The sequence below is a fragment of the Balaenoptera acutorostrata genome, chromosome 14 (genome assembly GCF_949987535.1).
Source record: "Balaenoptera acutorostrata chromosome 14, mBalAcu1.1, whole genome shotgun sequence".
Classification (NCBI taxonomy): domain Eukaryota; kingdom Metazoa; phylum Chordata; class Mammalia; order Artiodactyla; family Balaenopteridae; genus Balaenoptera; species Balaenoptera acutorostrata.
Window position 1 is genome coordinate 31,116,659 of NC_080077.1, and position 13,964 is coordinate 31,130,622.

General features: G+C 36.4%; 1 protein-coding gene across 1 annotated transcript; it reads left to right on the top strand.

Annotated features, from left to right (window-relative positions):
• The first annotated feature begins 2,413 nt into the window (after nucleotides 1-2,413).
• On the top strand, nucleotides 2,414-9,340 carry LOC103009373 (trace amine-associated receptor 2). Its single transcript, XM_028168651.2, is given in 3 exon segments — nucleotides 2,414-2,600; nucleotides 8,392-8,721; nucleotides 8,724-9,340. Coding segments are annotated over 3 exon segments (1,134 nt in total).
• The last annotated feature ends 4,624 nt before the right edge of the window (nucleotides 9,341-13,964 follow it).

Consider the following 13,964-nt stretch of genomic DNA (forward strand, 5'->3'; position numbering starts at 1 on the left):
TCACATTACAAGGAACAATAAAATAAAACATAACACAACAAAATACCACACTAACACCTGCTTTACGTGTAGTAGAGTAGAGGTGGGATTACCACAATACTAAATTTGAGTATGTACAGCTAGATTAATGTTAGTTCTAGTAAAGAAGCGAAGTAAAAAATGGTGGTCAATACCTGGGTAATTGAATCATCTAAATTCTCTTCTTCATCATTTCTGTAACCCCCATCAAATAAGACTACAAATAAAAGAAAGCAGAATCACTGCTGGTGACGTACCCTGGAAACGTATTGGCTTGAGTCTATATTCAAACACAGGTTATTATTAGCTGTTTAGTCATGTTCAACAGCAGAAAGCAACTAATTAAACCTTTTTAAATTGCAGTTTTCTCATTTGTAAATGGGTAATATGTAACTTCCAGAGCTGTTGTCAAGACTAACTCATTCATTAAATAATTTATTCATTCACATAACAAGTATTTATTGAGCACCTGTTATATGCCCATCATTGTGTTAGCTAAATGCTAAGGATACAGACCTGAGTAATACCAACATGTTCGCAGTCTCTCCAAAATGTTAATGGAAATGAAATGAGGTTTTTGGAAATAAAATGAGATTATATTTGTCAACTATTCATATAATGTGCTATATTTAGTTTATAGTACATTGTCAATAAGTTCAAATTATTATTATGTTATTATTATCATTTACAATTAACTTTGCCATTGTCGACCTGCTTCATAATTGGAGAGATAAAATTTTAAAATATATCCGACTGTCAACTTTGAGCTCAGATCACAGCATTTCATGTCACTGTTTCTGTTTAGCTGATACAGCAAATCACCATGCTCCTGTTTCTCCCTCCACACCTCCTCCATTTCTTTTCTTCCTCCCTCCTTCCCTCCTTTCTTTCTTTTCTTAATTCCTCTCTTTTTTTGTAGTATAAAAATTATTCATTTAAAATCTACTTTATTCATGTGCGTTTGGGGTACGGGAGGATATGAGTAAAAATAAAGTGGAAACGGTGTAGCATACAGTGTAAACTGAAAATGTCAATGTGAAGAATTTGACTGACAATGAGAGCTGCCAAAGGGAGCACTTTAGTGATTCAGAGGAGTAATCAGACTCATGGAAAACCAACTCTATTTTTTTTTTTTCTTACGGATTAAAATGGCTGATACACATTTAAAAGAAAAATCCTTAATGTGAATTGCATTTTCAAAAACAGTAAGAAACATTTCAAGCAAAGTCTCAGCTATTTGGTTGGGTGATAAACTGTAGTCTTTATTTGCTAGAAATGGACATAAGCTACAATAAAAAAAGATTAATTTTTGTGTCTGAATTAAAAATTGGCAGAAAGGAGCTCCAAAAGGTTTTGATCTGTATCATCTTTAAAAGACTTTTTTTGGTTGTTTTTCTTTTGGCTGCATGACATGTAGGACCTTAGTTCCACAACCAGGGATCGAACCCACACCCCCGGCAGTGGAAGCACGAAGTCTTAACCACTGGACCCCCAGGCAAGTCCCTAAAAGACTTTTTAAGTGTCAGAAGAGGCAAACGTTTTGTTTTAAAAGCAGCTTCATTATTTTATAATAATGTCTCAACATTGTTCTAGAGGTCTTAGTACAGTATATTAAGAAATGGACATAAGCTACAATAAAAAAAGATTAATTTTTGTGTCTGAATTAAAAATTGGCAGAAAGGAGCTCCAAGAATATTCAAAATAGCACCATTCATAATAGCAAAAGAACTAGAAATAATTCAAATATCTATTGATAGGAGAAAAGATTATTATATAGCAGTGAAAATGAATGAACTACAGTTACATATAGTATAAAATTGAGTGGAAAAACAAGAGCAAAACAAATTCTAAAAGACAACAAATTGCATGATACTCATTTTATAAATAATTCAAAAAACAAACCCAACAATATTTTGATTTAATCATACAAACATACACAATAAAGCTATTAAAAGAATACAAAAACTGATAAACACAAAATTCAATATAGTAGTTACCTGAGGTGATAGGCAGAAAGCAGAATATAGGGGTATGTACACTATTGTCAAGCTATTCACAGTCATGGGTATTCATTATGTTACAAACGAATAAAGCAAGTAAGACGTATGGCATGATTAATTGTGATTAATTCAAATTCTGCATATCTGAGTTTCATTTAAAAATGTGAACAGTTATATTAGTGATATATCCATTTTCTCCAGCTTGAGGTACAAAATAAGATCATATCTCTTTGTTTTAATTAAATTAATTAGCCATCTTTCCCATTTCCCTTCTTATCTCTTCATATGTTCTCTAAGGACTGAACCTGAAGATTCAGTTCTCCCAAGCTGCCACAAGGTGTCACTGTTGAAAGTAGGTGGCCACCCAGTCCGAAGATGCTGTTCCATCTGTAATGATGGACAGATATGGGGCTGTCAGGCGACCATACGGTTTCCAAGGGCTTAGAAAGAAGAGGACTGAGCTGGCACTCACGACACTTACATTCACCAAAGAGCCCTCACTTTCACATCTTTCCATTGGGATTAAAGAGGCTGGTTCAGAAGAGTTTTTAAGGGTTAGTCGTCCATCTGCCCTCTCCCATGGTCAGTCCTGCTCAGGAAAGCCCTAGTGTTCTCTCTTGCCAGCTGGTATATTAGGCTAGTTCATTAATCTGGTATATATTAAGATGGTATATTTCAGCTTATTAGATATATTCTGATCGCAGTGAACCTCAGAAGAGAAGAGGACAAGACTCATTCCTTTTGTTCCTTAGCTCTTTACAAACAACAATTTATGTTCTAACCGTCCTCTGCTACATGTCTCCCATCTACATAATTAAAAGAGAATGCTTAAGTAATTCTTTGCAGAACCAAGAAGGTTTATCCAAAATGACTTACTGTCTTCCTCAGAAGACAGAGAAGTGGCTGGCAACCTTGGAGTAGCTATGCCTTCTGCTATTAAAATAAGTTCTACCTTCCTGGCAAGCAACTGTGCTGATATTTGTAAAGTTTTCTTTAAAAATAATTTCATACACATTTTCTCATCATATCATAATATAAATATGAATATGCTCTGAAATGAAAAGAGATCTTTTGGTTCTTCTTTCTCTTCTTCGAGAAGAGCTCCTGAGAGAGATTGAGCAGGACCAGCTATGTAATTTGGGGGACCCATAACAAAATGAAAATGCATTTTCACTTCTTAAAAAAGTATTAAGCATTTCAATAGGGCAACAGCAGAGCCATTGAACCAAGCGTGGGCCCTTTGAAACTCAGGACCCTGTGTGACCCCATGTGACTGCACAAGTGGCATGCCCAAGCAGCAGCCCTAAGCCAAGGTGACTGAAATCACAGGGTAGCTATAATTTTAATTCAAGCAGACACTGATGGTTTTTAGTGACCAGTATTATATTCCATCTACATCTGTGGTATGTTGCCTTCCAAGGCTGTCCCATCAGTGCAAAATGAACTTTCACATTTTAAAAGAACACAAACAAAAAGGTAGGTCCTTCATCATGTGAGTAGATTTAAGTCGGTAACATCTGAGATTTTGGCATCATTACATGAGTTCCTTAAAGAGATAATAATTACTCCCCATTCCCCTGAGAGAGTTGATGCGACTTGTTCTTTTAGTCACATTTAAACAAAGGAAAAAAGACAAAAACGATAGGTGATAAGACCTCTTCTTAGTGACTGGAATGTGAGACAATGTGTGGGCTGTGACAATCAGATTTTCCTAGAGATGGAAGACATATAACCATTCTTCTATTTGAACTACTGATCTCATCCATGTGTAACTGAATCAGGTTCCTTAGGGTCACATGTAACTCAACAGTTTAGATTGGCTTTTATAGTTGTTACAGTAAATAGCAGATTTAGAGCCTTCAGCGCTGTAGGTGATGAAAACTTCAGAAAGCAGAGATTCCTGAGAGGACGGAGGAGTGGTTGAGATGCACTTAGCTGTTAAACTTTAGAAAGGCAAGGTTTTGCTTTGGCTTTTTTTTTTTTTAATTTTTCAAACCCAATTCCCTTGAGACTGATTGTTAAGTTGTAAAACAACACAATGCACATAGTTCAGTTTGTCTAGTTCCATAAAAGCATTCACGCTAGTTAGAAAAGAAACAAAGAAATACAGTTTCTTGAGCAAGGAGTTTAATTAACAATGTCATCTTCTGCAGTGCAACAGGTATGTGGAGAAGGGATTAAGAAGGACAGATCTGCACTTTCTCTTCCTTGGGTTTTCTTAAGAAGCAAATTGTCACTCTAATAATGCAGTAGCATTGCTGGTGGATTGATTCTTCTTTTTTTCATCTTGGTCATGTACAAAGAGTAGTGTCGGAATGCAGAAGATTATAGGTGCAGTACTTAATATAAATTTGTAATAAAAGGCAGAGCTTTTTAAAAATGCAAACAGGATAATGTGTGCCTTTTGGCGGTGCAACATGTTTCCTGGGAAGAAGATTTAGAATCGTGGAAAGGGTTATTTCTTCATAAGCAGCTGAGTAAATCATTTACCACAAGTGTTCACCTATGTAAAGCAGAGGGTTAAGGCAATTACCTGGGTTTTTACATACAATCCCATTCCTTTACTTACTTTGGGGAAATCTTTTCTGGTCAAATGTGTTCTTGATGTTGAATGTGGTGTTCATCCCAACCAGGAAAGAACGAAGGAAGGAAGGAAGGGAGGGAGGGAGGGAGGAAGGACAAGAGGAAAGTCACCTTTGATGGTGTTCTTTACATATCAGGCATTGTGCTACAGTTGTTCACATGTATTATTTAATATGTTAAGATTCATTAGCATTGAATTTTTTATAGAAATTGAGCAACTGAAAGAAATCAATTTTTTGGGTAAGGGCAAAATAATTCAATGAAAGCAGAAAGAATGATTATCAGGAAGAAGGACTTTTTAAAGTCCCTTAAAAGCCTTAAATAGTGGGTACTAAAGCAGTGGAATATTTAATATGGTAGCACTAAACAAATTTAATGACAAGGTAAAAAGGAATGAGATCATATGAGAACAATCAGAAAATTCTTTATTATTATGGTCTGCTCCTGCAGTTTAGTCATGTTCTTGGGGAATGTAGAAATCACTTTTAATTTGACAATTTAGTAGAAGACAGTTCAGACATAAGCTGAATGGGCGAGAAATTCATTATGTCCCAAATCTTTAATTTTTGTGCTTGAGCTTCCTGTGGAAACAAAAGACATCCTCCTTGATTCTGTTGCAATCCTTGTATCTATATGTGCTTACATTAATAGGTTTAAAAAGTATAAAAAATGACACTTGAAGAATATAGTCTTGAAAATATTGGGTTTTGCATTTAGCTTTCTACAGATAATTAATCTGAAAAATGTGAAAGATATGACCATTGAAAAGTTTAAGCTGATGATGGATATCACATGCCAGAAACATGCCAAATACACCATGGAGAATGATGATTCTTAAGTGGAATTTATTTAAAAGTTGTTGGTTGTTTGATGAGCTCACCAAATAGTGCCCCTTCCTGCTCTGTGGCTGGTGTATGAGGAATAAAATACAAATACAAACTCAGGCATCCTATTATGTGTCTCAGAGAACTTTATTACAGTTCTTAGAGTTGATTGGCTGATGAAAGTTCCTGAATGCTTAAAGGGAAGGGAGTCAGACTCCACACCCCATGACTTGAAGCTCAGAAGGATTGAGCATGGCTTTTCCAAAAGTGGGATGGTAGAATGATTAATAATATCAAAGCCCCTAAACCATGAACACAAAGAAGTTTGCAATTAAATCTTAAAATGTGTTGTTGTCATGGAGTTGCCTTTAGCATAAGAATATTGTGGGTGTACGTATGCGCTCGTTTCATTTTCATTACAACGAAGTTATTTCTCTTAGCTTTACTTTTTAAAAAGTAAAGTGATTTAAAGTTAAATCAACAAAATTTTCTTCAGCTCTCCTATGCTTTTTCATGTGCATAGTGAATGTGATTAATCCTTCCTTTCTATTTCCTAGTACTGCATTTTCTCCAGGACTTTCTTAACTGTGCTGATGCTTAACTGGCCAGGAGAAAGCTAACAAGGAATGGTAATTAGCTGAAAAACTTGGTACCAACAGGGGGAAAACTTCCTCGCCTCTCGTTTTTTCTTCCGACCTTTTTCCTGTGAGGATGTTAGGAGAATAAGAAAGTGAATGCTATATACGTATTAGAAGACCCATGGCAGCTGCTGAAAATGAATATAGTTTGAGAATCAGTTGTACACATTTTAGAAATTTTTGCATAAAAATGTTTTGGCAAAACTTTCAGGAATAACTCTGTCATTTCTGTAAACAATGTGTAGGACATTAGTGGGCAGAGACCCCAAAATATACTTTGGTAGCCCACCTATCATGTGCTGTAATCACCCACATCCCTCCTCTCCATTTTCAGTTCCATTGCTACAATGTGTCCCATCACACAGTTAGGCCATTAGTTCTCCACACGTGGGGACCCGGCCCCAGAGCAGGAAGCATAAGAAGGATAAAATTGCCTTGGACTCGACACTTAGCATCAGTTGGAGAAAGCTTTTAATTTCAAATCTGTACTCATTTTCCTGTAGCTCACTTAATTGCTTTAATTTTTTTCTTTTTAAAAATCACTGCTTAAATTTGAGGACAAAGTGGGAAATCTCCTTTGACTGTATACTGGCTAAGAACAGCAGCTTGGGGGAACAACGAAGCTAGAAACCTGCCTTTCCCCCACTCCATCCTCTCCTCCAACCCCAATTTTCTCTGCTGTGTTTCAGAGACCTTGAGAATGACTTTCAAAGGTCTCCAAACAACCTCATGTCTTTTCTTCACCCTTCCTGCTTGGAATAGAGTTTTTTCTTTTCTGTTCAAATCCTACTCACCTAATGAGAGGCAGGTCAAAAGTCCCAGCCTCACTGGGGCATTCTTGTCTACCCGAGCCTGAATGCCTCTTGTCTACTTTTGATCTTTGAATGCACATTTTGCCTAGACCTCTCTTTGTTCAGTTCACCACCACAGTTGCTTTTTTGATCTGTGGTGCAGAATCATTTGGGTTTTAAGTGTTGATGTGTTTTGTCTCTTCAGCTGTTTTGTAGACTCTCCGAAACCAGGGGCTAGTTCATGCTTTCTTGTTCCTTTCATTGTGTCTCAAGGTTTGTGGGCATTCAATAAATAGTTATGGCTCAGTGTGTGATGGCGCTCACAGAGGCTGAGGAGTTATTGGTTTATCTGTTAGTAACTGGTCAGGTCTGGTATGTGTGAAGTCACTGACGAATAAAGACTTTCTGCAATACCAGTAGTTCTGCTCTGTATTTAGATAGTGCTTTTTCCCCTAATGTACATTTAAGAAAGAAAGTTATCCTAATTCATGAACATGTTCCATTCCAAGTATACATGTAAATGGTAGCATGAAGATTTTATATGTAAAATGAAGATACTGGGCCAACACATGGAGGGTATGTGCTGCTTAGAACTGGCTTGCTTTCCTAAAGTTCACTAACCCCTCTGCTCCCAGCTCTTCTATGTGACCCGCACACTGAAACTTGTCAGGCTGTCATTATTGCCTGTCGTGCTTGCTCAGGGCTTGAGGAGAGGCATTGGTGAGGTGCCCTTGCTCTTCACAAAGAAGCGAGGGTGGTCCAGCTTTGGCCTCTGATTTAGCTGATCTGGCTGGTGAGATGCTTATCAAGGTTCCACGATTGGCTAAAGAGGAAGATTTACCAGATCTTTAGACATCCTTAAATGATTCTTCCTCTTTCAAACAACCGTAGCATGAAAAAAATAGAAGCACAGTGAGAATAATAGAACATAGGAATGAAACTTCTTTCAGATAGTAACCTCCTGGTCCCATAAGACAATAGACCCCAATCAAACAAAGTCTGATTATATGTTCTGGACTCATCTGAAGAAGAAGTGAATGCATTGTCTAATAAGTATCTATTCTGCCTATGTACACAGGGAGGAACAATTATATTAAGTTCAATGATAAACTTGTTTCTTCTTCCTCTTCTTTTCCTTCTCCCCCTTCCTCTTTTCTTCCTCTTTCCCTTTTTCTCCCCACCTCCCTCCTCCTCTTCCTCCCCTTCTAATGTCAGACCCTGGCATAAATTAAGCGCTTACTGAATGTTAGTGGTATAATTTGAATCAAGGCAAGAATAAAGTAAATAATGATCACTTAAACTCATTCGGTTAGAATTCTAGAAGCTGCAAATACAGGTTAAGATAAATAAGAAAGATCATAAGTAATAATTCAGCATAAATTATCTTCCTTAAGTCTTCTATGTCTTTTTTGAATTTTTCTATGAAAGTATATATAAGACACAATATTTTGTCTATTAACTGACAAAATTTCATGTGTTCTTGTTTTTTCTGAAGAAAATTTTGAATTGCTCTGAAATGGAAGTGGATCTTGTCCAGAAAATGAAAGGCCGCTGGGTGTCCGAGCTGCCCTGTATTCACTTATGGCCGGAGCCATATTCATCACGGTGTTTGGCAATCTTGCCATGATCCTTTCCATTTCCTACTTCAAGCAGCTTCACACACCAACCAACTTCCGCATCCTCTCCATGGCAGTCACTGACTTCCTCCTGGGATTCACCATCATGCCATATAGTATGATCAGATCGGTGGAGAATTGTTGGTATTTGGGGCTTATGTTTTGCAAGATTCATTATAGTTTTGACCTGATGCTTAGCATAACGTCCATTTTCCATCTTTGTTCGGTGGCCGTTGATAGATTTTATGCTGTTACCCTTTATGGTATTCCACCAAAATGGCAATTCCAGTCATTAAACAGTTGCTAGTTCTCTGCTGGTCAGTCCCCGGGGCATTTGCCTTCGGGGTGGTCTTCTTGGAGGCCTTTGCTGATGGAATAGAAGGCTATGATATCTTGGTCACTTGCTCTAGTTCCTGCCCAGTGATGTTCAACAAGCTATGGGGCACCACCTTGTTTATGGCAGCTTTCTTTGCTCCTGGGTCTGTGATGGTTGGGATTTATGGGAAATTTTTTGCAGTATCCAGAAAACATGCTTGAGCAATCAATAACTTGCCAGAAAATCAAAATAATCAAATGAAGAAAGAGAAGAAAGCAGCCCAAACTTCAGGGATAGTGATGGGGTTTTTTTTATTATGTTGGTTTCCCTCTTTCTTCACAATTTTATTGGATCCCGTTCTGAACTTCTCTACTCCTGTAGTTTTGTTTGATGCTTTGACGTGGTTTGGCTATTTTAACTCGACATGTAATCCCTTAATATATGGTTTCTTCTATCCCTGGTTTCGCAGAGCACTGAAGTACATTTTGCTAGGTAAAATTTTCAGCTCACATTTCCATGATGCTAATTTGTTTATTGAAAAAGAAATTGAATAGACTTATTCTGTATGAGTGGAGAGAAGCAAAAGACTGGAATTTAGAAGAATGAAGTCACTTAAAGTGTGTGTGTGTGTGTGTTTGGCTACAATGCAAAGCATTTAGTTTTTAAGACTTGAGGGAAAAAATATTTTTTTCTTTCCACCCCAAATCCCTTTTGTTCAGAATACTTCCTACACCCAATACTTCTAGGTAGAGAAAAAATAAGAAAGTGATAAAAGTAAAGAGAAGGTGAGGAAAAGCCAGGAATGGGATGAAGGGGACACACAAAAAGTTTTATACTATTTGGAAGGGAACAAAACACCAGCTGAGCTTGAGGATTGCTCCCGCTCTCACCACCACACGCACTTTGTGGGATATTTCCATTTACTTTTTCTTCCTCAGAGTCTGATCAGACGTATTCTGAAACATGGACCACTAAAAATTATAGGTGAGTAAATATGGAAATAACAATTTCAAAAAGCTATATTCTGTCAGGAATTAGTCATTGGTAGCTGAAAGTTAAGCCTTTACTAGATTTTATAGTTGTGAGATAAAATGTTTTTTAAATAAAAGAAGAAATGGAAACTGTGTAACTAAGGCCCCAGATTCCACCCATGTTTTCATCCATGTATCATCTTAATCATCCCAGTTGGCAATTTTCTATTTTTTTTAGCAGGAGAATTCCAGTCAGAGCCTTCCTTTCTTTCTCAGGCTCATTCACACCTTGTATTGTTAATTGGTGTTCTGATTTTTTAATAAATGTGAAGTATATACCAAAAAAAAGGTTGTGTTTTGAATGTATCACTCCTTTTTGCTTAATGTGTATACATATACTTTGAATACTAGGCTAGTAGGAGGAGGAAGGAAAGAAGAAAACTTATATTTATGGGGGCGCCTCTGGGCACAAGGAACTTTATATTTGTTATTCAATGACTTTTTAACCAAAAGTTGAGACCCATTAGTAACTTGTGAAATCCACTTAGAGGTCTGCAACCAGTGGTGCGCTAGAAAATGTTCAACACCTGGCTCTGAAAAGAAAGGGAAAAAAGCCCTGATTTGTAGAATTTGATGGGTTTTTTTTTCATTGAGCTGATTTCAAGCTATGAATGTAATGTCAACTGGCTCTGAAAATTCTTTAAAAGTTACCCTATTCTTGCAAGTGGACACGAGTGGTTCTATTTTACCGTAAACTGGCTGCCAATAACATTTTTAATGAAAGGAAAACTAGAAGAGAAGAAAATAGATAATCTCAGAATACATGACTTGCATTGAGGGTAAATATTGCCTTATGAAGTTTTATTTTAGTTCTATACATGGATATGTTTGTATATATGTTTTTGTATGTGTAAGCACACTGTGTTTCATTGAAGTGTTTTTTGTTTAATTTATCCATTACATTATATGAATGAACAAATTTTTTTTCCCTAAGGATTCTGTCAAACTGGAACAAATCACTGAAGCAGAAATTAATACTTTTCTCCCATCCCAATATCTTCTCATTTCATCCAGGAATCAAAGTGTAAACAGAAACCTTTTATGATTCAGACAATTATTCCTCCTTTGGATATCAGCCAACATTTAATTTAGACACATATGTCTATATATTTTTAAGATACAGAAGTTTTAACACCTTATCTTACCAGAATGAAGCCCCAGTGACCATGAAATTGATATGAAATTGTCATCCTTTATTTGGAAAAAAAAGAACCGAAAGCTATCTGGGACATTAAAAATAGACAGAATCGTTCAATATCTCCCAGGAAAGAGAGTTAAAAGAGCAATTCCACTGGGGCTGTGCACTTAGTGTCTCTCTCGGAGCTCCTGGATCTGAGTTCTTCACTCCAGTTCTCTTGAGAGCAGAGGTAAGCTCATATGAGTCAGATATCTCCATCCTTGACACTACACTTTCTACCGTCCTGACCTCATGTCTGCAAAGCCACCAGAAGAGACGCAATGATTTACAGCTAACTTTTCAAGAGAGAGAAAGTACTGAGTCAATAAAAAGGACTAGAAATGTACTATCCTTTTTAAAATAAAATCTGATTTATTCTCTTCTCCAAAATAATGGAATAGTGGTAATTAAATTTTATAAAGAACCAGAAATTGTTACAAATAGGATGCAAGAGAGAAGGTAGCATTTTTTTCTAACTGGAAAATGATTCCTATGAAAAAAGGTCTTAAAATTTCCATCAAAATTTGTTTGGCAAGGTTTGTAAATCTCTATGTATTGGCATATTAAAAATGTTTTTGCAGAGTACAGGAACTATGCAAGACATGATTTAGTAAATGTAAGTTACATAAGTATGTCAATAATGCTAAAGCACACTCTCCTCTTTGATAGTATATCTAAATAAAAAAACTCTTGGTTTATACTACTTAATTCACTGCCAGACACCACATATTTCACTTTTGATACTTTTTTCTCTTGCAAGCAGCATTTACTGAAGATGCTCTGTTGCTCTTTGCTCCTCAAAATTATTCACTTATTTCAGGTGCAAAGAGTGCCCAAGTTAAAAACGCAGTTTCTTTATTGTCTAGAACTGTTCTCCTGGAATTCAATGGTCATGAAAATAACACAGGTATCTTTCCAAGATGTGCATTTGGGGATGAGTCTGAGATTTTTCACTTCCAAAAATGTTTCCAGGAGATGATGATGTAGCTGGTCTACGGACCATACTTTAATTAGCAAGGACTGTATGGGAGAAACTATGAACAGAGGAAGCCATAGACTTTCTTACTGTTATTATTATTTTTATCTCCCATTATTAGATGGTAAGTGATGGTGGAAGGTTTATTGCAACAGGAACCCAAAGACCAGGATTGTAATGTTAGTTACAATATTTAGTAGCAATGGCTCCCTCAAGACCTTAGTTATTATCTATACATGGAAGAGTTGTGAGAATGCAGTAGAAATATGCCTTTCAAGTAACTTAGAAACTTTAAAACATTCAGAATTTTTGTTGAGTGGGTTTCATTTGGAATACTGTATGTTTAGGGAGTGGGTATTAGCTACTTTCCAAACAGGATTTACTGTTTCCCTAATATTTTAATCTTTCCCAAACTAAATGTCTCTAATACCATGAGACAAGATGGCTATTAAGTAGGTTCCTTACTGTGTTGGAATTAATTTTTTCTACTTAATTCAGCAAGCCATTACTACTTGCCTGCCATGTACACAGCTCTGCATTGTGTTGCCAGGCTTAGACGGTTAATGGCGTTTTATCTGATTAACTGTAAATTTCTCAAGGGATTGAACTGTAAATTAACATTAAGTATTTTTTTAAAGTGGTGTGCTAGAAGGAAGCAAAGGCATTGGAAATGAAAGTCAGCTGTAAAATGAGGAAGTGGACAACTTATCTCTAAGATCTGCGGCCACCTCAATAGTCTATAATTTTATGAGATTAACTCCAAGGAGAGTGAAAAAAGGTTTCTGGAGGGAAATGATATTTGAGCTGAGCCTTCAGGTTGTCCGAGATAAAGAGTCAGGTGGAGGAAAGGGGGTTGGCCGAGCCAGGACGTTTGTGGGGAGACTGTGTGGCCAAAGGTTGCTGGAGTATTGTAGACTGAAGGGAGGAAAGATTACAACCATGCCAACAGATGCTGAAAAGATAAATTTATCAGGGGCAAGCCGGTGCTCCAATGTTCAAGCCAAGGCATGTTGTCTCAGACCCTTTCCCTGTATCCACCAAAAAAAGCATATGTGGTCTTGATAAAAGATTTATTTAGATCAGTTCCCCTTGGGCCTGCTACTTCTCTGATAGCTTTAGTAAAGATTTTTCTCTTCTGTTTGTTTTCAAATAATGCTATAGTTTATAGATTATTATAACAAAGATGCTTTGCTATGGTTAAAATTTTCACTCTCCTTTCTGCCCCTGCTCTCTGACATGGAGGTCACTCTGCCTGTTCTGTGTGTGTATTTATTGTTACTTAAATTGTTTTTACTGCTCCCAGCTGTTTTCAAAAAGACAATGTTTTCAAGATGTTATTTCTGCCCAATGCCAACTGCCATGTGGTTTAATGAAGCTTACTTATGAACTGTGATTTCATTTATTTGGAACAAATAAGTCATTTGTCATAGAAATGACATTGTCATTTGTCTATGACTATAGAAAAAAAATCTTTTTCTTCAATTTATCTTAGTTTTCAGTGCAGCATTTGAATGCAGTCTATTTATTGTCATCCCTGGCATGGTTTCCAAGTAGTTTCTGTTATTTTAGTCTTTAAATATTCATTATGGTCTATGATGGACATTAGAGAATTAACCAGAAAAGATCCAACATCATGGGTTTTCATAAATCTCAACCTTTGCTTATCTTTCCTATTATACTACGTACACCATTTACACTTTGGCAATATGATACTAGTTCAAATTTTGAAATTACTCATAAAATTGTACTGTAATCTTTTTTTAACAAGTTTAATTGAAAATTAACACAAATCTGCTCTTTGAATGGCATCTGCTTTTAGGCTAAGAATGATTTTGGAGCTTTAAAAATAGAATTTATATTTGAGACTTGGAAGTTTAAGATCAGTTTTTTAATAGGTTATGTAAAAATTGACATTACTTTCTGACCTGTGGCAAGAGAAATGATGAAACAGTTATTGTTGGTGTTAGTTCCAGGTCTTTAAGTTGGTACCGGTT